The sequence below is a fragment of the Amia ocellicauda genome, chromosome 4 (genome assembly GCF_036373705.1).
Source record: "Amia ocellicauda isolate fAmiCal2 chromosome 4, fAmiCal2.hap1, whole genome shotgun sequence".
NCBI lineage: Eukaryota > Metazoa > Chordata > Actinopteri > Amiiformes > Amiidae > Amia > Amia ocellicauda.
In genome coordinates this window covers 18,916,822-18,944,369 of record NC_089853.1, presented here as the reverse complement: position 1 = coordinate 18,944,369, position 27,548 = coordinate 18,916,822, and the positions used below count along the sequence as shown (strand labels likewise).

General features: G+C 48.8%; 1 protein-coding gene across 1 annotated transcript; it reads left to right on the top strand.

The window, feature by feature from the left end:
- Positions 1–27,548, top strand: smad6b (SMAD family member 6b). Its single transcript, XM_066701229.1, has 4 exons — positions 1–1,612; positions 6,821–6,877; positions 7,916–7,993; positions 26,571–27,548. Exons 1-4 carry the CDS (start codon positions 817–819, stop codon positions 27,110–27,112), a joined length of 1,473 nt encoding a protein of 490 aa, XP_066557326.1. The 5' UTR covers positions 1–816; the 3' UTR covers positions 27,113–27,548.

Here is a 27,548-nt window from a genome sequence, read left to right as displayed (position 1 = left end):
AAAGGAAAAAAGGCGAGCGAGAGGGAGAGAGGGAGAGAGAGCGAGAGACGGAGAAAGAAAGAAACCGAGGGTGCTGTTGGAGCAGACCGGGACACGGAGCCGAGACACTGGGATTGATCCTACTACCAAGTCTGCAGCCTGTCTGGGTCCTCGTTTTTCTGGATTGCAAACGAGTGTTTCAATATCATGGAGAAACCGCTGGGATTGTGAATTCTGCGAGGATTTTCTGTGGGATTAATTTTACAGCATATCAGCCACATTCATGCGCCGAGAGCGGCTTTAAAGGGAATGATCTGAAGGTGTTTCAAAGTCCGCAAGAGCACCGAGAGCGCACTGGGAATCTGTTTCTGCCGCAGTTTTTTTTCTTTTTTCTTTCATTGGTGGTACTACTTTCATTTAGGTGTATTTTTTTCTGCAATCTTGAGGGCAGAATAACGGAAGCATCACTTGCGAATCCTTTCCTAACGCATTTAATGCAGTTCTCTACCAGGAATATAAAGAAAATTATATATATATAAATATTGGTTTTCTGGGAGAGGGATTCTTAGTAAGTGAATGCATTTTGATTTCAATGTAGGGGTGCATTTTTGTAACCGTTTTTCCATTTTTTTATGCACAATATTGTAACTATCGCCTCAATCTAATGTTGCAGTTTTGTTGCAAATCTACAGCACTCGGCTGTGCATGCATTGCACAGCATTTGCAAAAGATTGATGTTTGGTGGCGACCCGAGAACTAATTGGAACCCGCACCGACCTGAACTAGAAGAATAACAAGAATAATAAAAAAACAAAATCTCGATTTATAAATTGTCGTATGTTCAGGTCGAAACGCTCAGGGCTCGTGCGGCGACTCTGGAGAAGCCGTTTGATTCCAGATAGAGAGGGGGGCGATGGAAGCAGCAAAGCCAGCGAGGGGGGTCGGGACGATCGGTGCGGCAGAAACCCAGAGAAGATTCCCAAAACGGAGCTCAGACCGGTGACCCGAGCGGGGTCGCCAGGGGGGGACCTCGGGGGAGTGTGCGCCGGCGATCCTGCGGGCAGCGGTGGCTCGGGGGTCATTCTGGACCAAGATGGGGGTGCCATGTGTGTCCAGGATGAGGCAAGCCCCAGAGCCACGCAGGAAAGCGAGTGCAGGACGGTGACGTGCTGTCTGTTTAAAGACCGGGACCACTCCGGAGCCAGGAGCCCCCACACGGCCCGGGATAGAGAGCCCAGCTCCTGCCAGCTAGTGCTGAGGAATCTCGGTCCCCGGGACGGGCGTCCTCTGGGGAGCCAGGAGGCCAAACCCCGCTCGGTTATAGAGCTGGAGCTCAAGTCCGCCACATATTCGCTTTTAAAAAGGCTAAAGGAGAAACCGCTGGACACGCTTCTGGAGGCTGTGGAGTCCAAGGGGGGGGTGCCCAGCGAGTGCGTGATGGTGTCCCGGACAGAGTTGCGGCTGGGCGGGCAGACGGCTCCCCCGCAGCTGCTGCTGTGCAGGTTGTACCGCTGGTCCGACCTGCAGCACACGGCCCAGCTCAAACCGCTGTGCGAGTGCCAGAGCTTCGGGGCCCCGGACAGCCCGTCCGTGTGCTGCAACCCCTATCACTACAGCCGGCTGTGTGGACCAGGTAAGAGCACCTGCCCTGCCGCTGCCCGCCCGATGCTAAGGCTTCTCTCACCAGCACAGAATAGCATGCGAGAATTGTGTCAGCGGATTATATAATGTGTGAAATTGTAAGTGTCTGCGCACTTGGCTGGCAACTGTCAAAAATGGAAAATGGGGGAACTGGTGCCGTGGGACTGGGGGGGGGGGGGGGTTTAATGTATGTTTTATTGAATCTGTCTTTCGGCTCTTGGAACATCTAAGGGAATGCATTTCAGAACCCCTGCCTCCTCTGTAATCTTGACACCTCGTATGCAGGTTATGAAACGCACGGCTGGTGGCACTGGGAATTTGGGAATTGTCTTCACAGCTCCACGCCGAGTCTTGAACTTTTCGCGACAGAGCTCGCTCTTCTACTGGCGTGTCTCCTTCGCCGATCAATAAATCAATACCGTCTATAGGCAGGTACATCACACGGATAAGCATTTCCCGAGCCCTACAAGAGACTACAATGTCCAAGACTATCCATAGCGCCGCCTTAACAATGCATCTGCAAAATCCTCTGGGCAGGAGTTTGACCAGAAATGGGCAACGGGCTGCCCTGGCACCTCGGACTGGTCAGGTTAATCTGACAGACCCTGCTGCGATTAAATACATCCCAAGACAGTTTTATTGATATCCCCGCCACACGTGAACAATATAGGGGTGCAGTTCATTTTAAAACAGTACAAAAACAGTTCAAACACATACTATAATAATAATAATAATAATAATAATAATAATAATAATAATAATAATAAAGTTCACAAATCAAATGCCAAAGTTTGTTGGAATGCTCTCTCATAGGTATTTCATATTGAAATATATATCCATAGGAGCGAAAATAATGAAATAGATACGAGAGGTTGTGACTGTGTAACTGAGTGTCGCAAAGCAACAACTTCCCCTGGTCGAGTATTTATTCAGGGGGAAACTGTTGCTCTGTGGAGGTCAGGCTTTTCCACCAGTGCAGAATGACCAGTACATGTTAACTGACAAACTAATCGGGGTGTAGAGAGGCCAGGCCGGTGGGCACATTAAACCAGATGATCATTTCCGTTGGTTGATTGTGGGATTGAAATGTTTTTTTAACGGTGTTCAGGTTCATGGCCAGAGAATCCGGGTTCATTTCACACGGTCTCTCGCTGGGCTCTGCGCTTCTTAACCACAAAAGGCTGGATTTGACTGAAAAGAAAGGGCAAGAACAGAAGTGTGTAAGAGCTGCTGCTTCAGTGGGGCTCGGCGGTACCGCGGGGTCCAGGCTGCTCTGGATGAGCTGTGCGGCTGTTTGACCTGCGGCACCCTGGGTCAGAGCCATGAAACCATTAACTCCAGCAACGCCGGCTCTTAATTTCCCGTATAAAATAAGATTGTAAAGTGACACAACACTTTCCAACGTGCTAAACACGACCCCCAGAACCAGTATTTGTTCGTTCGCATTTTCCCACCCTGGACGAGTGTCTTTCCTTCATTAGGCGGGGGGTGGAAGTCCCAGGCTGGAGCTGCTGGGCGGACTCTGTCCGGCGGGCAGCGCTGACCCCGGGCCGCGGGCGGGATGGGTGTGGAGAGCCCCTCTGGGCATCGCCTCAGGGCATCACAGTAATTAAATGTCAGGAACACGTGTCGTGATTGTCGTTGATTGTGATGCTGGTGTTGCTGTTGTTATTATAGTTGTTATAGTTGAATATTATTTATTTATTTACAGGGCGACTTTACAAAATTGCAGTTATACTATTCAAATTATAGTCATCCTGAATGCTATGATGTAATCAGTGTATTGCTTTTTGCTTTTACTCATCGTGGGACAGTGACGTGATCAATATATATATATATATATATGTGTGTGTGTGTGTTGGCCATGCCTGGATAAAAAAACAGGATACAAGCAATACCGTGTTTAATCATTAATAACAAGAGAAAATGTCCGCGGTGTATAGAAGCACGTTTTCCTTTAAGGGCTTAACGTGTTCCCATGCAGAGGCGATAATGGGACACTCCTGTGAAACACCTGTGTTACGAATCGACGCTGCGTCTGTGCAAACTGTGGATCTCGACGGTCAGGGTTGTTTCCTTTCACTGCATCCATCGCCTCGGAGGAGGGGGCTCAGTATAATTGATGCGTCTTTTGATTGATTGATTTACACCTCTCATACCCCCCCCCCAGTCTGGTCCGAAAAAAAACAAAGTGAGGGCGAGGGGTGCTGAACTGTGCCAAACCCCTAAATCCCCCCATGTTCAAAATATTATCCCCCAGCATTTACCCCCATACAAATGATGCCCCCAAATCTCCCCCATGGCATTTAAAAATCCCCCAATCTGGCAACAGTGGCGCTGATAGAGGTGGCGTGTCTTTCATGTCTCTGCCTGGACGCTGTGCTCCCTGAAACAACTTCTTCAGCTTATTTGTGCAAGAATACAAATACGTTTCCCCCTCTTTAACCATTAAAGTACAAATTACTTTGTGTTTTTTTATGTAACAATATACATTTTGCTGAGGAAATTAAATGCACGTTCGAGGCTTTTCTTTTTTCTTCCATTGCAAAGCACAATCTAAAACTTTGAAGTGGAAGAATATTGTGCTAACCTTTTCCACCCCACACTCCTCCACGGGCACAGACCTTTGGGGGTTTACAGTGAGGGGGTTGTTCGTTTCTCGCAACCACAGGCGGCACGTTTGCCCCGGCTGTGCCCTGCCAGGCTGCTGAACTGGTGCCACCCTCCGCACCAGTGAAACACAAAACACGGGTTTGGGTGAGCAAGGAGAGCTGCGATTTAAATAGACAAAAAGTTATTTCCCCCCTCTTTTATATTGGCCAGCCATTATCCCTTTGAAATGAGATCAGTTTCAAGTTGCGCTTTAAAAGCCCTCTTTCCCAAGGAGGTCCCCGTGCTATTTAGGTGAAGGAGTGGTGCTCTGGTGCAGCTCGCAGCCGTGGCGCCAGGCTGACGAGCTGCGGGGCTGAGTGGCTGCTCTTAAAGGGCCCGCCGCTGTCCAACCTTTCTCCTTTCTTTCTTTCTTTCTTTCTTTCCACTTTCCCTTTTCATTCTTTCGTTTAATGTATTTAATTTATTCCTTCCTTCCGTTTTTCTGTCTGTCTTTCTTTCTTTCTTTCCCAACTTCACTCATACACAAGGGAATGAAAGCCAATAAACGCATTGCCCTTGGGAATACAACAATCGTGTACATACAATTAAAAAAATACCGGTTTACACTTTACACACCTGTTTTAAAATGAATCTCCAGACTACTGTTACTTTACCGGTAAAATAAAAGAATGGATATTTCATATTTTCTACATTCTGGCAGGAGGAAATAGGTTTAAAACAGTTTGACACATTTTATATTTTCAAAGAATTGTCCCAGTTAAAGAAAAACTGTAAAATAACCTTTATAAATAGTGGTAACTAAATTGAATAATAAACTGTCTATTTCGGGACTTGCTAAAGCAAAGTTATGCTTGATAAATACTGTGCGTGTACAAAGTGTGTTTTCACACGAACAGAGAGCTTTTCAAAATCTCTCAACATCATCTTCACCTCCTAATTTATTAAATAAATGCACAGTTTACATCCAAACTCCGCAACAGCCGCCCAGCAGACTCCACTTACAAAGCTTGATGTGGCCATGTGTTTGCCTCTTACATCTGCTTTTGCACACTGAAGTCCAGGTGTGGATTTGATGATTAGTGGGTGGGTCAGAGTTTTGATTTTATCTGGGCCTAAATCGATGCTTTTATAATTGTCATTGTTCAAGCTGCGTCAAGCTTTGAAATCCATGTAACTGGCTTTAGTAACACCCAGTTCTTATACTTCAGCTAATCTAGTTAAACACTGTAAAGAGACTAATACAAATTCTGGCACCACGTATGTTTTTAATTTGCATATGAGAGGGACAGGGGCCTGAACACAATTTTTTCCTCTTCTGAATTTACATCATAACCTGAATAGTAAAAATAACTAACTAATGGAAGTGAGATCAATGAAATACAGTTGGCCCAGATATGGCTCTGTGTCCTGGCCCAGGCACTGACCCCCGCAGGCAGGGGGCTGCTGAGACACACTCCTCGCGACAGGTGTGAAACGCTCCAGATCTCTCGCAGATCTCACTCAGGCAATTCATTCTTAAATTCATGATTATTTTTGTATATATTTTTATTCAAAACCGAAATGCAAACGTTGTCTTCCTGCATGTCAGAGGCAGGCTGGGCCCCCTGGCCTCCCCACAGGTGTGTCAGGTGATCTGTGTTGTGACACGGCAGTGCTCTGTGGGCTGCCTGTGTGTCTGGAATAGGTACAAGCGTTGTTGTTGTTGTTATTATTATATTTTTGGGTTAAACCTGACAAACCACAAACTAGAATTGATTTTAATCTTGTCTGAAAGCACACCACTTGATGTAAAAATAAATATTTTCATTTTTCAGCTTCAGTTATAGCCAGAGAAACCAGTGTACAAATCTGGGGCTTGGCTCTCGTAGAGTGCGCCCGGCATGGACAAGAAGTAGCTGCAGCAGAAAGTGCTTGAGGTGTTTGTTCCTGTTAAGCCCAGAGCATTGCAAATTCCTCTGGTGTAATGGCCGGCCCTCTGTCCCCAGTTTGTGTCAGTCCTGCCTTACCACTGCAGTTATAGCCAGGATGTGTTTGGCTTCCAGTGGAATGTCCCAGGTGTTATTCTTCCCAGAAGCCCAGAGATTCAGAGCAGAAGACCTTGTAGCAGGGCAGAGGTGAAGGTTCCTAAGGATATTTCTCATTTTGTTGATGTCTAAAACGTTCAGAAGAAAGTAAACCGTGCACACTAGTAAGCCTGCAGACAAGCCACTACCTGAGCCTCAAAACACTCAGCCGTCTCCACTCACCACACACGGTGGCCCTGTTTCCACTGGGTCCAGCCAAGGCCCAGTGAGGAAGGCTTTTCTGTTGGTATATGTTCCTTCTCACCACAGCTCCACTGAAATCTCCTCCTTGCTGTGACTTTAGGCGCCCCACACACCCTGTGCACACAAGCAGGGCAGAGGAAGTCTGTTTAGGACAGCGTGAAACCTCCCAATTAAAAGGCATTTGGGGAAAATGGGTTAATATTTGCAGATTTTTGTTTGTTTCTTGTAGAAAGTGGAGCAGGTTTGGCACTGGGGCTCGAGTTGTGTTCAGTGTGCTGTCTTTCTCCTGATTCTGTCCTAACACGTGTTCTGTGTTTCAGAGTCGCCACCCCCTCCGTACTCTCGGCTGTCCCCCACTGAAGAGCTCAAGCCACTGGGTAAGTCAGGGGCACAGACCCCCTCCCTGCAGCTTCTCCTCTGTATGGGCCCATTACTGCTCTTAGTCCCACAGTGAAATTAAAGTATCTGTTGCCTTGTGCTGCATTCATATCTGACAGGAGATTTCCTGCATAAAATGGCAAAAGCATAGTCTATTCCTACTGTGGTACATGAGTAGCTCGCTTTCTCCTGTGTGGTATTTAAAGCCATTATGGTATTAGAATTGCAAAAATTCAGGATATCTGAAATTGCAGTGATTCTGTTACATTTTTCTTTTGAAAACATAAAATAAAGAGGCACTTACAGATAGCCTCAAACCAAACTGTCGATTTACAATCAAAGGCCTTTTAGCCGGGTGAGCGTTGCAGTGGCTGTTCGCATGTTTAAACCGGGTTTCTGCCCCCGTTTGAACATGAAGGAGGGGAGGAAGGAAGCAAGAATAAACAACATGAAGAATTTTAATGGCGGTAATTAAGTACAGTAACCAGGAATTGTTCAGCAGCTTAGAAGAAACTTTAGCCAGTAGCTGCCAAGTTGCAACCTGTTGATTCAGCCCAGCCTGTGCTCTCTGGGGCGCTGCTGAGAGAGGCCTCTCTGTGTGGAGAGGTGTCTCCGTTCACTCGCTGGCTGCTGGGACTAAAATCGCAGTGTCCTTTAGGAAGCCTCGGACCCGGGGCCGCACCCCTCCTGCTGCTGCTGTACAAATTGAGCCCGTTTCATGTCTAATTGCAGTCCCAGTAGATAGTTAGCGTGCATGTAGGAAATGTTTTGAGCATGCCCAGTGGAATTTTGGAGTCAGAGTGAAGGTAACTGTGTGGTGTAACAGCAGCAGCACCGGTCGAATGCCATGATGAGATACATTTTAGTTTTTCCAACATTCAAATCTATGGAAATGACCTGGTGTCGCCAGAGAATGCTGAGGCTGCCCTGTCACTCAGTCACAGCTGGGCAGCAGGTTAATCACCACTCCAGGCAGGTGTTGCACGTGTGAGCGTCAGTTGTAACTCCAGTGTTTTGTTGTCTCTGTGTCCCCGCAGATCTGTCAGATTCAACGTTGTCTTACACTGAAACAGAGGCCACCAGTTCCCCCAACGTCACGCCAGGTGACTTCTCAGGTGAGTTCTTTTGACGTGTCTCCAGCACACATGTGTACCCGTGTGATCCAGGTGTGTCATGTGTTTCCTGGGGTCTGGGCTGCACTGTGCTTGTTTATTCTGGTTTGGGGGAAGGGGTGCGGTGTTAGCCCAGGCTGGTGGAGGGGCCAGGGACTCTGTGTCACTGTTTGTCAGTCTGTTCTTTTTTTTTTCCTCTCTCTTTATTATTTTCCATATGTTTTGGTCACCTTGGCTGGCTTGAAGTCCAGGATGAATATTGTTTAGAGGAATGTCTGTTAGTGGAAAGAGAGAGAGACGTGGGCAGGGCAAGGAGGTCGGCCAGCGGTGAACATGGCGGCCTGGTCCTGGCGAGTGTGGGTAGTTTGTGTGCAGTGTGCGTGGCACTGGCGCTGGCAAACAAGTGCTGGATATGTTGGGTGCGAGGCACTGACATGGGGAGGGACGGTCTATTTATAGAGCCAGAGGTGCGAGGTGTGAGTGAGCCATGCCACGGGTGAGGCAGAGCTCCCCCTAGAGGTGCTTGGGTGCAACACAGGCAGTGCAACTGTTGAGGCTGGGGACAGGTTGTTAGAATAATTACTCCAATTAACTTAACTAAGGGTGGGAGAGGTAGGATTTGAAGATCACTCAAGGTGTGGTGCTGTGTGGATGTGATGCTGTTAGGACTTTACTATTTACTGAGTGAATTGTGTTCCAGTGAAACCCTGGAAACTTTGAGAAACGGACAGTTGGGAAGCATCTCTGAAATAGGCCCGGGTGCTGACTGACCCGGGTCCACACAGGGCAGCTCAAGTGCTTTGTTACATCAGGGGTATTGCTTATATCCTCATGAAGGAAACTGCTTGCTGAGTGAGGCTGTGAGAGGACAGACTGGCACTGAGTTTATTCAGTGTACTTGGTGGGAAATCTGCCCCCCAGGTGTAGAAGGAGAGGGTATGTCTTCCCGGTGTGGAGAGGGTTAACGCCTTCCGAGCCCCACGGCAGGCTGCCCTTCGGTGTGTTTGGATTAATGCGCAAACGTTTGTGGAGTTGATTTGTTTTTTATGTTGTGCTTTTACTCCTCCTGATTAAAAGCTATTAAGCCCTGCAAGCTGCCGGAGATAAAGCTCTCATTGTGAGCAGCGCGAGTCTGCCAGGGGAGAGAGGCCGCTCTGAGACGAGAAGGACACGATAGCGTCCTCTCTGGGGGAAACAGACTTCTGCTGCTGCTTTTTCTTTTATTCCTTACCTCCTCGCCTGCCACCAAAAAAAGAAAAACATCAGAAACAATATATAGAGGAAAAATGCGAGCGGGCTTGCACTGAAATAGGATCCCCACACTCCCCCCACTCTCTCAGCCCTGACAGCCTCACAGAGAGCAGCTTCCCCAGCCACAGACAGTGTTGGGGGGGGCTCGGTGAGTGGGCCACAACTGCTCATACTGATAGGACTCCTGGAGCTGAGTGATGCTGGAGTGACAGGGCATGGTGCCCACGCCGGCTGCTCACAAGCACAACAGAAGTGCCAAAACTCAAAACCGTATTCAAACCGAACATTTTTTCATTTTATTTTATTGCTCTTACTCTGCTCTTGAGAGGCTGATCATCTGTGCTGTTTTATTGCACGGAGAAAGGTTGAGAGAGGGGGAGAAACAGAGAGAGCCAGAGAGCGAGACAGAGCGAGACAGAGAGAGGAACACTGAGCGAGACAGAAAGTTGCTGAGTCTCCTCGTTATCTCGTTCCTTCCCAGAATAAGGCCGAGCCGGAGCCGGTCCTCTGGTTCCAAAGAGGGAGACGCATTTAAGAGCAGTTGTTCAACCCCTCAGTAGAGGAGCTGCTTAATATCTGAATAGCAAGGCTAGGAGGCTAGGGGAATTGTGAGCAGAATGCACTCTCTCCCTGAGGCTACAGTAGACCCTGCTCTCAGACATGCCTCTTTTGTGCGCAACAATGGTGGAAGGACAAACTGGTCGGTTTGGTGGATTACTTTTTTTATTTTTTCTCCACTTTGAAGAAACTTTTTTTGTGGTGGGGGGGTAGAGATCCAATTGTTCACTCCACCCAGTTTCTGAAACTCCACGTTCGTGTGCGCAGCATCTTTGCTTAAGGTGTGTGAGAATCTTGCTTATCTCAGTAGCCATCTTGGAATGGACGCTTCATATTTCACTGTAATAGGAAAGACAGGCAGTTTGTTAGTTAATGAAGCTGACCACAAAGACCTGAGACAGCACAGTCCTTTATAGGGTGTATCCCACTAGCACACCTCTCACACACATAATCCTGCTCAGAACCTCATTAAGAGTTTAGCGTATCTTCACATTTGCATTTATTCCTCGGCTGACCTTGCTGCTTTCTTGGCTTAATAAGCTTTCCCTTTCCTGTGGTCAAAATACACCCGTGTGCAGCGCTGCTATGTGTCTCGTGCTTGCTGCCCCTGCTGCAGCTGGCCTGGTCTCGGGGAGGTCCAGGGGCCGGGGGTCCCTGCAGCAGGGCCGTACACACCCCAGGCGCACTTTGCGGGCTGCACACCTGTTTCCTCCTGCACTTCCTGTCCAGGTGGGGAGATCACGGTAATCGGCGATGTGTTGAGCTCAGGAGTGCATCTCATTGCTTCCTGTATGGCCCCGGGCAGGCACAGCGGCATGGCCGCACCGCCACCCTCGGCAGGGCAGGGCCTTTCTCTGGCTTCTCCTGGGCTATTATTGCCGCTCAGCTGACTGCTGCAGGACGGCCTAAAGTCACAGGGAGCACAACACAGACGGGAGGGTCCGTTAACTCCTGTCTTATTAAGTACTTCCTTCTCTTTACCTCTCTCTCTCCCTCTCTCCTTCTTCTCCCCCTTTTCCCTGTCTCCCGGCTCGGGCACCCCCGATCCTCAGAGTAGCACCTCTGTTATCGGACCATCTTCGCCCTCCCCAGCCATCCCTGGCCCGCAGGAGGAGCTGCCTGCCTGGCTGTGTGGAGCATGAACTGCTCGTCTCTTCTGTGCTGTCTGTTCTTAAGGTCAGTCCCATTCATGGGAACAGGCAGCAGATAATGTGTGAGCTTGTGCTAGGACCCAGACCACGGAGAGACTACACAGATAAGATCAGCTGCAGCGGGCACTGGGGGGACACTGACCCTTTTGTGATGGGTGCACAAAGAAGCGCATTCTGAAACCGCTCCGATACGTTGTGGCTGCGGCTGCGGCTGCGGCTGCGGCTGCGGCTGCGGCTTTGTTTGCACATAAAAAAAAAGTCCAGGGATGGGACAAAGTATTATGGGCATAAACCAAGATGAAACAAAGCAAATACGGGCATCATTTCTGCCTTCCTGCTCTCTCTGTCTCTTTCTCTCTATGTCCCTCCCTCTCTCTGTCTCTGTCCTGTCTTTCCATGGAAATGTACTACGTTTTGGTGTTGCTTTGGTTCAGTCCCTTTCCCTCTCTATCTCTCTGTCTTTCTCTTTTTCTTACTCGTTTCTCACTCCCTTTTCTCATTGCTCTCCCTCGCTCTTGCTCTCTCTCTCTCCGTGTTGATGGGCAGACAGAGACAGGCCCCTGGCTGTGTGCGTTGCAGGGGAAATCTCAGAGCACACTGCGTTCTGAGTCGTGTGCCAAGACGGATTGTTCAGAATAGGAGAAATAAGGAATGCAAACGCATGTCCTTTGGGTCTTGTGCGTCCGTGTGCGCGTGTGCGGGTGTGTATTGTGTGTGTGTCTGGAGGGGCGGGAAGGGGTCAGTGTGTGCTGCAGGAAGGCAGAGTGGGGGTGGGGGGGAGCGGATCAGGCCCGGCGCTGTGCGAGACGCCAACTGACACGGGGTTATCGGAGAGACGTGCGTGAGCTGTGTGGGAGTGGAGTGGTCGCCGGGGCTGTGGGGAGGTTGTCCAGAGGCTCCAGCTTCGGTGTGTCTGATTTCAGGAGTAGATTTAAAGGAAGAAAGTTCCTCTGTTTCTCTCTCTCTCTATCTATAACTGTTCCCTCTCCACCTCTCTCTGCCTGTTACTCTTTCTTTCCCTATATATATATATATCCCTCTTCTCCCTCTTTCTCTCTTGGGGAAGCTGGCAGGGCAGCCCTCCCTCCTTCCTCACCCTGTCTCCTCTCAGCGTCGGGGAGAGAGCCCAGAGGTCTGCTTCCCATTTGCCGCCCGATAATCGCCTGCAGTTTAGCCTGGTATAAATCTAATTTGTACAGAAATGCATTCTTTCCATTTGGCTTGTAAACAAAGGAATCAGTAGTTGTGCATTCTCAATCAACTTAATTGTCAACAGAATACAAAAAGGGAGCAATTTTTTTATTTTTTATTTATTTAACCCCCCTTATATTTCGGAAATAGCATTAAACTACACAGTATCAGATTCCTTCACTACCATAAACTTTTTTCCCAACCTATCTCTCTCGGTCTGTCTCTCCCCCTCCGCTGTGCTGGCTGTGGAGAGGATGTTAGACAGCTCCATAGTGCCAGCGACAGACCATGGTGGTGCAGCTCATCTGAGCCCTGCCTGACCGCACACCACTCCTCTTGGGCCGTTAGGTGCACAAGGATGGACTGTTATGTCTCCCGTGCCTGTGATCCGGCCATGTGGACAGGGCAGAGCTGGGCATGCATTGTGGAAAAATCCATGGTTGAAATTAGGGGACAGGCACATGTACCAGCTCTGCAGCTCACCTGACCGCCTTCTCTCCTTGCGCTGCGCCAGCCTGGCCCACGGGGAATCGACAAACACACGTTCCTTGTCACTGTCGCAGTCGGGGTGCTGCTTTGAGATTGTTTAGTGTCTGTGGTGTGAATTGCATACGCTGCACACAGGCAGGGACTTACCTGGCCGCTGGGGTCTGGGTGTTGTTTTGTCATTGACACTGCTGCAGTGAGACTGGTGTGTGAAGAACAGCCAGCGCTGGCAAACTTGACTTTAAACTCCTCTCTTTAAAAGCGTTGCTGTGGATCATTTGCAGACACGCATTGGTTTTCTCTCTGTTTTTAATGTGTCCTGCAGACTCCACTATAGGAAACAATTATTCAGCTTTTGGGTTTAGTTCACTTCCAGTGTATCAGTGACGGATGAGGAGAGTGGAGGTGCCGATTGTGAGCTGGGCCGAATGTTGGCTGGCGGGTTACTCACGGTTACGCAATCAAGCGCAAGTTCCCCATTTTAATTAAAAAAAAAATACGTTTTGGATTTTCAGGGCTCAAAAAATGTTAAAAGACCTAAGAAAAAATAGAAAACAAATGAGAAGCTGGGAACACAGGCACTTTGAGTGGGGAATAATTCCTTTCCTCTCTTGCCAGGTGAGCCGTGGTTTGCTCTTTGCTTTTGTTTGTTTTAATCTCTTCCCAGTGTGGTGAGACCCTGCCAGCTCTCTCTGGAGTACAGGTCGTCAGGTTTTGTCAGTGTCAGTCAGGGTCACCCCCCCCATCTTGATCTTGTAAAATGAATGGAGCTCTGGTCTCTCTCTCTCTCTCTCTAGCAGGCTGGTGGGCCCCGGCCCTGCTCGGCCCCTGTGCAGCCCTGGCCGTGCGTCTGCGTCTCAGTTCCAGGACGCTGGCAGGCTGTCAGTTTCCACAGCCCCGCGCTGCCCGGCTGCGGTCTCTATCAGGATATGGGATATGGAAATAATGTGACTCGAGTACTTCCACCCCACTGCCTCTCCACCTCAGAATAAGGTTGCGGATTGTTTATTTGAGGGGAAAGGGGCCTCGGCCAAACATCCTGTTCCAGACCTGACAGCTCTCTGCAGCTCCACTAGTCGCAGTAACTTCAGTGGCTGTGAATGGCCCTTTGATGATGGGGGAGGGGGGTTGCTGTGGAATGTGGAAGAGAACGCCAGCGCTTGACTCCGGCGCTGGGCACGGCTCACGGCTGCTGGACTCCTTCTCTGTCGCTCTGTAGGGCAGCGTCTGTCAGGTCTTTCTTTCTTTGCATTTCCACAGCACGGAGATTGTTTAAGATCGCAGTGATAACACCTGTGGGACCTGCTGACTGGAGAGAGAGAGAGAGAGAGAGAGAGAGAGAGCGAGAGAGACGGGGTGGGGGGGTTAGTTAAGTGTGTATCGATTATTTGTTTATACAAGTTTCCCATACTGCTGGCAGGTGCTTTTCACGTCAGAGTTCTTTTTCCGGCCCGAGTTCAGGGTGAACATTCACAACACTGTAGTTATTCCGCTTCAAAAAATGTTTTTTCGCTTTGGCCTCTAAATGGAATGAGATCCTGGAGGATTTTAGATTACCTTGGTGGTTTTCTGTCCAGGTTACTGTGGCGCTGTAAGGGTTTCAAGATGTGTGTGTGTGTGTGCATGTGTCCGTGTGTGTGTCTGTGGCCTCGCAGACAGGGTCTTACTCAGGGCAGCTTGGGGGGTGTTTGCTTCAGACCTTGGCCTGCGTCACACTGGGATACACGGTGCCGAGTCTGCAGAACTGCGGGTGATGGGCTCTCTGAGGATAATCCGCTTGCTCAGGGTAGAGGTGATGTAGATACTTTGCCGCTGGAAAGGGCACAATCGCCCAGCTTTAGCTTATCTCTGGAGTGCTGTCTTCATGTACTGATCCCTTCACTGGTTCACTCGCTGTGTCGCTGAGGGAGGAGAGCTGGGGCTGTCCCTGGTGAGAGAAAGCTTTGCTGCATCTTTCTGGGTGTCGGGGGTCCCAACGCATCGCACCTGGGAACATTTGCAACCCTCCTGCCCCTTAAGTAATGCCTGCCATGGTAACGGAGGGGGTGCCACGAAAACAGAAAGAAGAAAGTGAGAAAGAAGGAAGCAGAAACAGCACTGCCTGTTCTCATCTCTGCAATTCTACTTTTTTTGCGTCGGGAGAACAAAGAATCGCCCGAGTTTCTAATCTTTTGGAAAAGGAAAAAAGAAACACAATTGAAACACAATTGAGCAAATTAAGTAGCGTTTTATTTGTAATACTTTTATGGGCTGGTTATTTCCTTTATTTATTTGCATCGATGTGGCAACCTTATCTCGTGCTCGCTGGCTGTGTGCAGTAGCCCGACTCCCCTGTGGGCTGCAGGCCGTATCTCGGGCTGGGTCTCTGCCGAGGACTCGTGGTGTTAGTTTTAGTGCAGTTGCTAGGCGCCCACATGTCTGTTTCCTTGCGTAATGCAGTTTGGGGCGGCACTTTCTTTGTTTTGCCTTGTTTTTAGGGTAAAGCAGGCCGGTTCCTGGCTGTCAGGATTGCTGAGCCTCATGCTGATGACTCGGGGATGCTCAGCATGTCTGTGGAATCCGTCACTCTTCTACGCAGCGCAGGGCCTGCAAACAGTCTGTCCTTTTTGACATGAATACACGAGATGCAGTATCAAACACAGTCTGAGTTGTGTACCCTTCAGTGGAATCCTATTGCAGATCAGATACATGTCATAGCATTTTAGCTTTGTGTCTGTTTGGCTTTTCAACTTCACGTGCCAGCCTGTGCTGCTCGCATTGAGCTCAGCCCTCCTGTTCGGTCAGCTCCTGGTCGGGTCTGGAGTGGCTGTGTGTGCTGTGTGGGATCTGTGCCTCTCCAGGAGGGCAGCAACCCCCCCCACCCCACCCCAACTCCTCACGCACCCCCCCACCCCACTCAACTCCGCTGCCGCAAATAATGCTGTTCAGGCAGCTGGGGCCAAGAGGTTACAGCAACAAACAGAGAGAGGAACGCCATTAAAGTCGTGTGGAATACCTAACTGTTAGTTCAGTGATTTAATGTGCTTCATCTGCAGACCGAGGAGAACAATACAGGGTTTCAGCTGCGCACTGTCAACGCACTTGTGGGCGCCACACCAGCCGCGTGTCCCTGGAGCTGTTATTTCTGTACAGTGTTATTTGCGGTGGTTTTTATTTTGTATTTTTATTTTTATGTGCCTGGTTCACAGATAGCTCCCTCTTATTTCTAATTATAGAAAGGTGTCTAGGCAGCAGTGAGACGTTGACATTGCTGTTTACCTTTGCTGAATTACCACTATATAGACAGTATATGCAGAGAAGCAGGGAAAATAAAACTGCACACTCCCCAATAATGTGGCCCTTCTGTAAATTAAATCACAGGCGACAATGGGGAGTTTGGGATGTAGCTGAGAGGGAGGGAGTTTTTTGTTTGTTTTGTTTTTATTTCCCTCCCAGTGTAGTGATGGGAAATCTCAGAGCACCATTGTAATTACAGAAAACCTTTGTGGTATGCAAAACGAAGGGACAGCTTATAGATTGTAGTTAGTTAGTTAGGTAGGTAGGTAGTTCGTTTTTTGGTTAGTTAGTTTGTTTCCCCGGGTTTTTCTGTAGTCGTCATGTTGCATTTAAGGTTCAGATTATAAGACTGGCTTCCCTCAGAGTTCCTGCCAACTCCCAATTTGCTTAATGAAAACCTGCCTTTTAGTTTAACTTCAAGATTCTTTGCAGATGTCGACAGCGAAGGACTTTGTAAATTATTTAAATTCTGAGATTTTTCTCTTTTATTGCTCTTGCATTTTTAATGAAGACTTTTAAGAGCGTTTGTGAAGTTAAAAAAATAAATACATACAAAAGCACATTGGTTTCAGCAAACAGTTAATAGCGATACCTCAACACAGTAGACCTGGGGAGGGGGGTACTGTACGCAGGGAGGAAAACACTCTGGGCTCCTGTCCTTAGTGAGCCTTTCCCATGGTAATCTGTGGTATTATAGCCAGAGTGTGGTAAAGCCAATCCGGCGCTGTGTACACCGGCGCTCCAGAAAACTGTCTCTCCTTCTCCTGGCCCTGCTGTAAGAAGCAGGAGTGGACATCTGCTCCATGACTCAGTGTGTTTCTGCATATTCATTAAACAATTAATTAATTAAATGATTGATGTATGTGTATGTCTATAAAATGAATTGCGTTCTTTAGTCAAGTATCTGTCTGCCCACCCTGTGCTGATGATGTCATCGCTCGGAGTCTCATGGCGTGCGGTGAACTTAATGGCAAAGTTCAGGAATTATGTAAATTCTGGTGGATTGGACTGGGTTGGGGGTGCGAGAGAGAGAGAGAGAGAGAGAGAGAGAGAGAGAGAGATGGAGAAAGAGAGGGTGGGTGATACTGAGATGAGGCAGAGAGAGATAGAAAGAAATGGAGAGAAGATGAAAGAGAGTAAGACTGGGAGACAAATTAGTAATGAGGGATAATTAAATAAATGGGGGGGAGAGAGAGATTGGGGAAAAAGAGAAAGATTGGGATAGTGAGACTGAAAGAAGGAAATAGAGCGATAGAGAGAGAAATGGGGAAGAGATTTGGCAGGTCCCCCTGTCCCCCCCACCACGATGCCACCCCAGTCAGTGTAGGGGGTGGTGGAGGTGACCAGGAATGTGTCTCTCGGATTAATTCGCATACAGGGCTGGCACAGCGCCAGGGCAGGCTGTCCCGGGGGGGAAGGGAAGGGGGATGTTTAGGTGGGGGTGCAGGGTCTGCGGTGCCTGACAGAGAAGTGTAGCATTGTATGATTTACAGGATGAATGATCCTGCAGGCTCACTGTTGTGCTCTGAGCAGCGGCGGTGGGCTGAGCGTGGAGTATGTGGCGGAGGTGGAGGGGTGGAGGGGTGGAGGGACAGGCAGAAATCGCTCTGTCTGGCTGGACAGTCTTGTGCTGTGCTGATGTTAAAGGCAGACCGCCTTCCAGACACTGGGGGGCACCGGCCTCTCCCTCCCCCTCTTCTTCTCCTCTCTCCTCTCTCTCTCTCTCTCTCTCTCTCTCTCCCGCCTCTCTCTCCCTCAGTCTCGGAGCAGTGTTGCTCCAAAGGAAGGCTCGAGGAAGTCGCCGGCACATTCTCTTCCTCTGAGATCCTGATCCAAGGCTGCTGCACCTCCTGCTGTTTCTCATTTGGTCGTTTTGTTTGTCTCCCTATAAATCTCAAGATCTCATCAGGCTGAATTTCCCGTTGTTGTTGCCATCCCTTGTTTGTATGTTTTGTTTGTTAGTTTGTTTATTTTATATTTATTTACTTATTTATGTGAATGAGGGTTGAATGTGCATGCATGCCTACTTCCCAATTGAAGAGTAGAAGCGTGACGGGGAGAGAATGTGGTTTGTTTGGTACTTGCAGTAGTAGTAGTAATAGTAGTAGTATTGCTGTGATTGTGTGGAGGTCTGGGACTCCACCCCCCTGGTCTGTATTGGCCTTTCGTTTGCCCCCTCGGGAGCTCCCCTGTGTTGGTGTTTGCAGCAGTGTGTTGCCACAGAGGAAGTCGTGTGTCCCCCGGAGCAGAGGCACACAGGCAGGCCGGGGTGCTCGTCTGGCCGAATAAGCTGTCTCTGATGGCAGCGATAGCGCAGACGCCAGCCTAAGTGTGGCTGTTAGAAAGTTGTAGTTGTTCTGTAATGATAGTTGTCTCAAAACTGGGGCCAGTACCACACTGCGGCCGGGAGAAAGGTAGGGCGAGGAGAGGGGGCGGGGGGGGTGTGAGACGTAACTTTATTCCTCGTTTAAGAAAAAGGAAAAATATAAATCCCACAGAAAAAGCCTCTCTCTGTGGCCTGAGTGAGAGGAGCACAAACTTTTAATTTTTGTCCTCCTTATTTTCTGAAAGTTTGCACCCCCCCGTCTCCCCCTCTCCCCTCCTTGTCAGGTCGGTGGTACAGTCTAATAGCTGGAGGGAAATCTAATCCTTGGCACAGGATAAGAGACATGGGCCTCCCCCCCTCCTCTCCCCTCCCTCTCTCCTCTCCTCCCTCCTGCCCTCCTCTCTGCTGTAAGGCTGGCTGGCTGGCTGGATGGCAGGCTGCAGCAACTTTCTCTCTCGTTTGTCATTGGGTCATTCTCTTGCTCACTTCCACTCAGGGTTTTTGTAAACTGAGTTTATCTTTTTAGCGTGTGTTTGAGTACAGGAATACGAAAAGATGGGGAGGGGGAGAATGGAAAAGTAATCCACCTCCTGCCCCATTCAGACACTTCTTTGTGTTGTCCCAGGGAGGCTACATACAGGACGGCAGGCAGAAATCAAGCCCTGCTGAACCCCCTCTCCTGCTCTCTCGTTCCTCCGCTCTCTGTGGCCGCCGCGCTGCTGATTGCCTCCGGGCTGTGATTTTCTTTTTCTTTTTTCCTTCTTCTCCGTCTCCTCTGCTGCTTTTCACTCCGCGCTGCTCTTAAGAGGCATTACCAGATAATAACGCCGGATTGCCATTGAAACTGCCAGGCCCTTTTTGTGTACTTAGCTCTAATTACCCCTGCTACTCCTGCCTGAGAGAGAAAGAGAGAGAGAATGAGGGGGGGAGAGGGAGATAGTGTGTGAGGAGCGGGGCTTACTGTACTGCAGAGCTTTTGTCAAAATGATTTCAAGCCCCCGGCACTGCCCCCCCACCCACCGTTACTACCAACCAACACACACATACTTACACATGCATATGCCTCTCCCTGCCTCATTCCTGCTTCCACGCCGTGGGATTAACAGATCAGACAGCTTGCAGATTTTTTTTTTTTAAGATTGGTAAAGTGAGCTGTTATTAATGTATTTCTTTGCACGGAAGAGTTGTGCTTGATTCTGGACATTGTGTTAGTAAAAGTCAAAACTGTACGATTATGAACATTTGACGAACTATCATTTGCTGCCCAGTTCTTTACAGGTTCATGAATGATTGATGTGTCTTACCTGTCCCTGAACCTCTGCTCATGATACTGGTCAGGGCTCGGGGCTTTCTACATTTCCCTCTTTCTTTATCTTTCTTTATACTTATTCAAAGTCAGTCTCCTTTTTTTCTAAAGTTTGACCTGCTTTCTACAGAGATTGATTCTTGCAAATGCAGGAAAAAGGAGCCGTTTGAGGATGGGGGTTAAGTCCTCTTGGTCCCAATGGCGAGAGCCTCCAGTTCTGCGGTTGACATTGACTACGTGCGAGCGGAGGAGTAAGGAAGGGGGCGGGGGAATGGTTTTGAAATCTGCTTTATCTGCAGTGCGAAATGAAAGCAAAATAAACAAAAGAACAGCAGCAGGGTGCCCTCTGCGTGGCGTGGCCTACTTCAGCTACCTGGCGGTGGTGGCTTGCCTGCGGTGCTGATGTGCCGGTGGGTTTGTGTTTGAGTTCCTGGGCCTCTCTCCCCCACGCTGTTCTGGGATGGATCCCTCCGCTCCCGGGCCACCGCAGAAGCCGAGTCCAGTCTAGAAGCCCCTCTGCGCCCCAGAGAGTTTAGGTACCAATCTAGAATGTTTTTTCTACAGTAGTCTTTTTTTTTTCCCGTTTGTTTGTTTTTTACATGATCTGGCAACTCTGGCTGGGCCGGCCGAGTGGATGACGTGATGAGGACGTGAGGGACTTATCTCACCGCAGATAACTTTCTTTAGTTAAGGAGTTAAAAAATAAAAAATCATGACCTGCCTAATATACACATCACTGCAACTGCTGTTGTTTAAGAATCAGCTGCTCGGGCTTCTGTGTGTGTCAGGCAGCCAGAGGTACAGGAGGGGGATTGCTGGGGGAGGCTGTGATTCCGGGAGACTGACACTAAGCGGAGATGATTTTGAAAATATAATAACAAAAGCCACTTCTCTGATGGGTAAACTGGGCTGTTAAAGGTGGTTGGGTTAAACGGATGCAGAGCTGCGTAATTGCTCCCAGCCTCTCCGCCCCGCGTGAGACGCCGCAGAGCCCGGCGCCGGCACGACCGGAGGGAAGCCCATCTTGCGTACAGACTCGGCTCCCCGCTGCAAACCCCTCCAGCCCCTCACCCACTCCACCCTGAGACTACTAGGTAGACTAGGCCTTCTCAGTCCGGGCCTGGGCTGGCAGACCTGAGGACATCCTGAGCTCCCCAGCCCAGCGTTTGTGTTAAGGGCGCTATACCATTAAAAATGAGCTGGCAGGTCAGAGGAGGACCAGGTCGAGACAGTGTGTGTCCCCGGGCGGCCATGGGCAAGAGTCAGTTTGGTTGTTTTTTCTCTGTTTTGAGGATGAAAACATCTTGAGAAACATCCAGCTACATTGCCAGGATTGTGTCTTATTTTTTGGGCAAGCTTCAAGCAGACATCAGTTTGGATTCTGTGCTCTTCTGTGGGAGAGAGGTGGTAGTGTGTGTGTGTGTTTGTGTGAGCGTGCACATTTGGTGTGCGTGAGAGCGTGTGTGCTCGTGTGCGTGCGTGTGGGTGACTGCGTGTTTGTTAGTGCTCACACAAGTCGTTTTTTTGTTTGTTCTTCCCCCTCTGCTGTAGAGTCAGGAATGTAGAGTGTGCGTGTTGAGGAAGTGACGAGGGGAGAGGGGGGCTGACACAGTGTCGGGGGGTTTGGTTGGCCTATGTGTTGTGGTGGTTGTCCTGCAGTTCTGGACTCGGTGAGGTGGCTGTGGGCTAGTCAGAACCGGGCCTGGGCCAGCTGGAATCGGTAACCCAGCTCATAGTGTGGGGGTTGTGACGCAAGAGCCTGGCGTGTCTCTGGGGCAAGTGTGGGGGACAGGGACTCTCTGAGGATCGTGTCCCTCAGTCTTCCAGTGGTGTCTCGGCCCCCTGACCTTGTGCTGTGGACCCTGTGTTCCCGGTCAAGGTAAAGGAATCTGTGCCCACCCCCTACTCCCGTGCTTGAACTTTGCCCTCTTCCCACTCCAGTGCGTTCTGTGTTCCATCAGCCTGGCTGCTTGTCATTGGGCCCTGTCCTGTTGTGTCCATTACATCACACTGAAATCCACTGGGGGGGTGGGCAGTGGAGGGTTATTTCATACTTTGTACTGCCTTTCATTTTTATTTAACCCCCCCCACACACAAAGCATGGTATATTTTATAGGGGTGCAGCACAGTGTGCAGTGCTGTGTGTGGAGTTACAGGGGAGCTGTGTGGTATGTGTTTGTTTTTTAGTCTGTGGGGAAGAGAGAGAGAGAGAGCAGGAGAGAAGGAGAGAGGAAAGGGAGGGAGAGGGGGTTCTGGCTTGAACTGTGCGGAGACCCGAGCCGCCCTGGAAGTTATATAAACAAACGGCGTGGCTGGGGGGAGGGGACAGCCACTCTGCTCTCTGCTGTTAAGGTGTTTCTAATGAGCTGGCCTGCAGTGACCTGCCCCTCTCTCTCTCTCTTTCGCTCTCTCTCTGTCTCTCACACACACACTCTCACACTCACACACACACACACAGACACACTCCCACACACACTTTCATGTTAACGAACACCCTCACACACGCATACACACGCACTAGGACATGCACACACACGCCATGACGCATTAACTCTAAAAGCATACACTCACACTCACACACACTCACACACACACACACACACAGGACTACAGCCTGCCTATGTCAACTGCTTTGTCTCCTTTCAGACCAAACATTAAACAAATTATTAACCTTTGCCCCGCACACTGCGCTCTCAATCCCATAAAAACAATGGAAATTCCTTGACTTTTTTTTTTCCTCTCTTGAGCGAGGGCTGATTCATCTTAAGGAGGAAGTCCGCGCTCTGAAGCTAGGTGAGGACAGGGACAGTACATTCCTGCGGGATGGTTCATTTTATTTGCACACGTTTGTGGAGTGTCCGGTTGGAAGGCGCAGAGCCCGACTGAGTCTAAACACGACGCCGCGGCATACGAGCGGGCGCACGGATGCTGCACAGGGCCTGACTGAGATGCCCAGGCATACAGTGTGGTGGGGGTGCTTGTTTTAATGTGGCAGGGCTCTGAACACGCCAGTGCTTCTGCAGTGGGAGAGGGAAGAGTTACGGCTGAAAGAATTTGACAGGCGTTAGCTGGCTATGAAATGTGTGCAGTACTGTTGCATATATATATATATATATATATATATATATATATATATATATATATATATATATATATATAAAAAATATGAAATTCCTTCAAGTATCCCGAGAGGAAGATGCTTTTTGGCTGCAGATGCTGCTGTGGCTTGCTGGTCTGGTTTGAGGGGGCTGTAGGCTTGGTCTGTGCTGATGCTAATGGCACACGTGGGGCTCACAGTTGGGAGGGTCTTTCATTGTATGAGAGGTGAGGAGAGTCTAAATCAACTCTAGCCCATCTCCCTCTCACTGTCATTGGTGTCAGTCTTTGTCGATCCTCTGCTGGAACGAAGGCCTCCTCGACATGTTTTCACTTGTTTCCTGATTCCAGGTCACTCCAGCGCGGCTTCTGAGCTCATCTCCACGTCATCTTCTGGGTCACCTCTCATCTCTCCATCCATTCTCCAGTCCGTCTCCGCTCCGTCCTTCTCTCCCCGTGTCCGGCCCCATTGCCATTTTAACACCTTCACTCTTGTGATGATGTCACAGACTCATGTTTGTCCTCTCCTGTGTCTAGTTGTTCTCCTGTCTCTTGTTATTCCGAGCTTAAATGTTTCCATGCTCCAGTGTGGGATTTTAGTGTCGTATACCGCACTGCCTGCTCGGACTCCTGCTGGTTTTGTTGCTTTTAAACTTCTGCGGACGTTTGTTTATTTCTTGTTGCATTGAGACTGATTGCATGAAGAAAGATTTTGCAGCGAAGCCAAAAATACTTTTGAAAGTCCTTGTGTCCGTGCATTTTTTCCCCCATACATTTTTATTCAGGGACAAGAAAATCTGGGCAGATATTCGCAGAAGAAAGTGAGAGAGTGACTGTTGAAAGAGAGTAGAAAAGGAAAATAATCCTGTTTTTTAAAACGTGCATCAGTCTCGCTCCCCCTTAAAGGAGGGTAGCTAACGGGGAGGGCGGTCAGTCCAGCTTAGAGGCAGGATAATGAAAGAAATGGGGCCACAAGCTCTGGGCTTTAAATCCTCTGTGTCAATAGACTCTCTGAAGCAAAATAATGGCATCACTCTGTGTGTGAGTTAATCGGAGCTGATAGCATGAAGGCTGGGGGGTCACGGGGTCGCGGGCCTGTGAGAAGTTGTCAGGGAGCTGAATGCCGTCCCCGAGCCATCGCTGGACGAAGAGGGCACCCCCTGCCTCGGTCGCTGAGCCCCCGAACCCCGAGCCTGGCCCATCTGGAATGTGTGTGTGTGTGGGGGGGAAGCTGTGGTGTTGGGGGGGGGGGTGTCAGAGAAACAGATGACATGCGGAAGTGACCTCATAGCTCATAACTGGAGCGCCCTCTCTCTCTCTCTCTCTCTCTCTCTCTCTCTCTCTCTCTCTGTCTCTCGCTCTCTCTCTCTCACTCAGAATGGCATTGCTTTTGTCCCATTTATTTTTTGTTGTTATTCAGGTGGAAGGGGGGGTTAATATTTATTTTGATCCCCTTTTGATTTTGAATCAGCGCTGTCCAGGTGAGCGGCCGACAGCTGGCAGTGGAGGGGATCTGTTTTGCATTTGGTTGTCGGCGATAAACTGAAACAAAGCCCTTGTTCTGTCAGAAGGTCTGCATTTGGTTTCGCTTTGAAAGAGTATTTGGACAGGAATCGGAGGAGTGGGGAAGGAGAGGGCGGTTAATGCGCCCCAGGTGCTGAGCCTCCCAGTGGGCCCGATGGTTATTCCCAGCTCTTGTCGATCTGGCCTTGACGTCTTACCACTAATGATTGACAGTGAAAATGCAGACCCCCCTAGGGGCCTGCTAACACGGCCTGCCCCGGAGAGCCTCAGACCCGGTTCAGAGGACGAGTGGCTCTTGGGTTCACCTCTTGTCCCTCACAATTCTTTATTTTGGCGTTAATTTGGATCGAGTGTTTTTTTTTTTTCTGTTTCAGTTTTTGAGGTTTTGTTTCACATCCTATGAAATGAAATAAGAAGCCTTGCTGGTTAGGCTCCTTTCATCTTTTTCTTTTTTCTTTGTGTTGCAAAAAAAAACTTTAATATTTGGTGCCATTTGTTTCGGTCTCCATTGCTCCTCCTTCTCTCAGCCCCTCTCAGCTTCTCCTGCATGGCTGGTGTAAAGGAGCTTACGGTCACGTTTAGGTTTGCAGTTACAGTATTGTGTTTGTACTTTAGCTAGTTTGCCTGGTTACATGGTTCCGGTAATCTACTGGTGTAAAATAATGGATTGTAGAGAAAACTCTCCGTTTTGCACTGCAATGCAGCAGGGTTGGGGGCAGTTCTAGTTTTTCCATTCCAATTCCATTTGTAATTCCTTTTTCAATTCAGTTCCAATTCCACTGTGGCCTTTGATGTCAACGGTAGAAAGAATTGGAGTTGGAATGGGTCTGAAAAAGGAAATTGGAATTGACCTCAACCGAGCAATCCAGTTGGAAAGGTTTTACAGTTCTAGTTGGGTTGTTCAGAGAGCACTGTGTTGAGTAATTTAGCTAAGTGATCAAATTAGGGTTCCATGCTGGTCCAGGCTGGGGTCCCCAGTAAACATAGACTCCAGGTAAGGTTAGGATTGCGTTTCTACTGGGTTAGCTGACTTGGGGTGAATTTGTAAGGGCCATGGTTGAAATTTTGGTGTTTCCCTAGGTTGGGTTCCAGGCTGTTGTTTGGCCTTAGAATAGGGTAACCTACTGATGTCATACAATGGTTTATAATATCAGCTCCCTCAGTCTGGCAATGCAAAGCAGGAATACAGTTCAGAATAACATTTCTGAATATTATTTAGCTGTGTTGGCCAATACGTTTTTAGTCCAGCAAAATGACGTGATTTATACGACAAAATGTGAAAGTCCAGTACTACGAAATCTGGCAGTAGCTGGTGTTAATCAGAGGTTGAGATGATGGTGGACATGATCATAATGTTACACTAAGGTTGGTTTTAGAGTTTTGTCAAGTAATTTAAGTATATTTTACACTTTTATTAATTATAGAGTACTGTAACTTGTTTTAAATCTGAATATGATTCAGATTAAGCTGTTGTAAGAGAGCAGTATCTCATACATAACTCTAATTCAATTTTTTCATGCTTGTGACATTTCAGATTAGTCAATTGGTGGAATTTGTCCATACAAATACTTTGAGAAATTGCTACACAAAGCCTAAGTCTGGCTACACAGCTCTTGAGTTGCGGAATTGCTATAGAAATATAACAAATATCTGTCTCCATCCCTGGTATGTGTGAAAGTGTGTGTATGTGTGTGAGAGATTGAGTGTGTGCATGTGTGTGTGGTGAAGACTTTGCTCATGTGTGGCAGCAGGCCTGACTAAGGCAAACTGTCTGTACACACTCGTTCGATGCATGAAAGCTGAATTTCCATGGCAATTTACTGGCGTTTGGTGCTGCTCTGAGCTCAGTCTGGCAGCCTGACTTTCACAGCCCCACCAGAAACGGCTGTGTGTTATGTGGACTCTCTTTTGGGCCTGGTGTTGTATACTTGAAGTATCTTCTGTGTTTAGCCTGTGGTTGTAATTCGGCAGAGCTCTGGTCATACTCTCACTGTCTCTGATTGGACATTTGTCGTGTCCTGACGTGAGTTTCCAAGGCTAGCTGTCCCAGCACTGTCCCCTCCCCCTCCCTGCTAATAATACCAGGGCGCAGCGTGGGGAGCGGCGCTGGAGCGGTGCTGGAGCGGAGGCTGGGATGCTCTTGGGGAGTTGGGACGGAGGGGGCTGCTAACCATGTGTATTTATACATTGCTTTAATTTTGATACAATTCTGTATTTATAGCAGAGACATCTGCTGCAAACAATAAACACAGCGCTAATCCCCTTAAACATAATCCTTCCTTTCAGCTGGGCTATTTACGTTTGCAGGACAGCGTAACTTGAGCTTTGCATTGCTTTTTCCTTTTTTTCCTCCTTGTGTTTTTGTTTCTTGTTCTCATTAATAAGTATCCTCTCTCCCTCTCTCTCTGTCTCCAGATGCCAGTCTGTCGCCGGACGCCCCGAAGCAGAGCCATTGGTGCAACGTGGCGTACTGGGAGCACCGCACGCGCGTGGGCCGGCTGTACACAGTGTACGAGCAGGCCGTGAGCATCTTCTACGACCTACCTCAGGGCAACGGCTTCTGCCTGGGGCAGCTCAGCCTGGAGCACCGCAGCAGCACCGTCCAAAGGACCCGCGGCAAGATCGGCTACGGCATCCTGCTCAGCAAGGAGCCCGACGGCGTGTGGGCCTACAACCGCAGTGAGCATCCCATCTTTGTCAACTCGCCCACGCTGGACATCCCCAACTGCCGCATGCTGATCGTGCGCAAAGTCCTGCCTGGCTTCTCCATCAAGGTGTTCGACTACGACAAGTCCTGCCTCCTGCAGCACACGCTGGAGCCCGAGCTCCAGGACGGGCCCTACGACCCAAACAGTGTGCGGATCAGCTTCGCCAAGGGCTGGGGGCCCTGCTACTCCAGACAGTTCATCACCTCCTGCCCCTGCTGGCTGGAGATTCTGCTGAACAACCACAGATAACAGCCGCACGACCGCAGCCCGGACACTTCCTCACAGCGAGAGAACAGAAAAAGAAACTATCCCAAATATCATCTACCTAGATTTAATATAAAGTTTTATATATTATATGAAATATATATTATACTTGTAAATACGGAGTCATTTTTACAATGTAATTATTTATGTATGGTGCAATGTGTATATGGACAAGAAAATACAAAAAAGAAAACAGAAAATGCACTTTGGCTTTTATATATATATATATATATATATATATATATATATATATATATATATATATATAAAATTATTAAGATCTTTCAATAACGATTTGAAAACTTATACAGCAAAAGAGAGGATGAGTCCAGTTTTGGTGTATAGTTTTCATATACTATTAATACCCAGACAAAAAAGCTAACACCCATTCACACATTGATAATAAAGTATTCGCATAATA

Bases quoted from the DNA above. Each gene is read 5' to 3' on its own strand.
- smad6b (XM_066701229.1), top strand. From the start codon at position 817: ATGTTCAGGTCGAAACGCTCAGGGCTCGTGCGGCGACTCTGGAGAAGC. The intron at 1,613-6,820 runs GTAAGAGCACCT...TCTGTGTTTCAG, and splicing joins CAGCCGGCTGTGTGGACCAG to AGTCGCCACCCCCTCCGTAC. The intron at 7,994-26,570 runs GTGAGTTCTTTT...CTCTGTCTCCAG, and splicing joins CACGCCAGGTGACTTCTCAG to ATGCCAGTCTGTCGCCGGAC.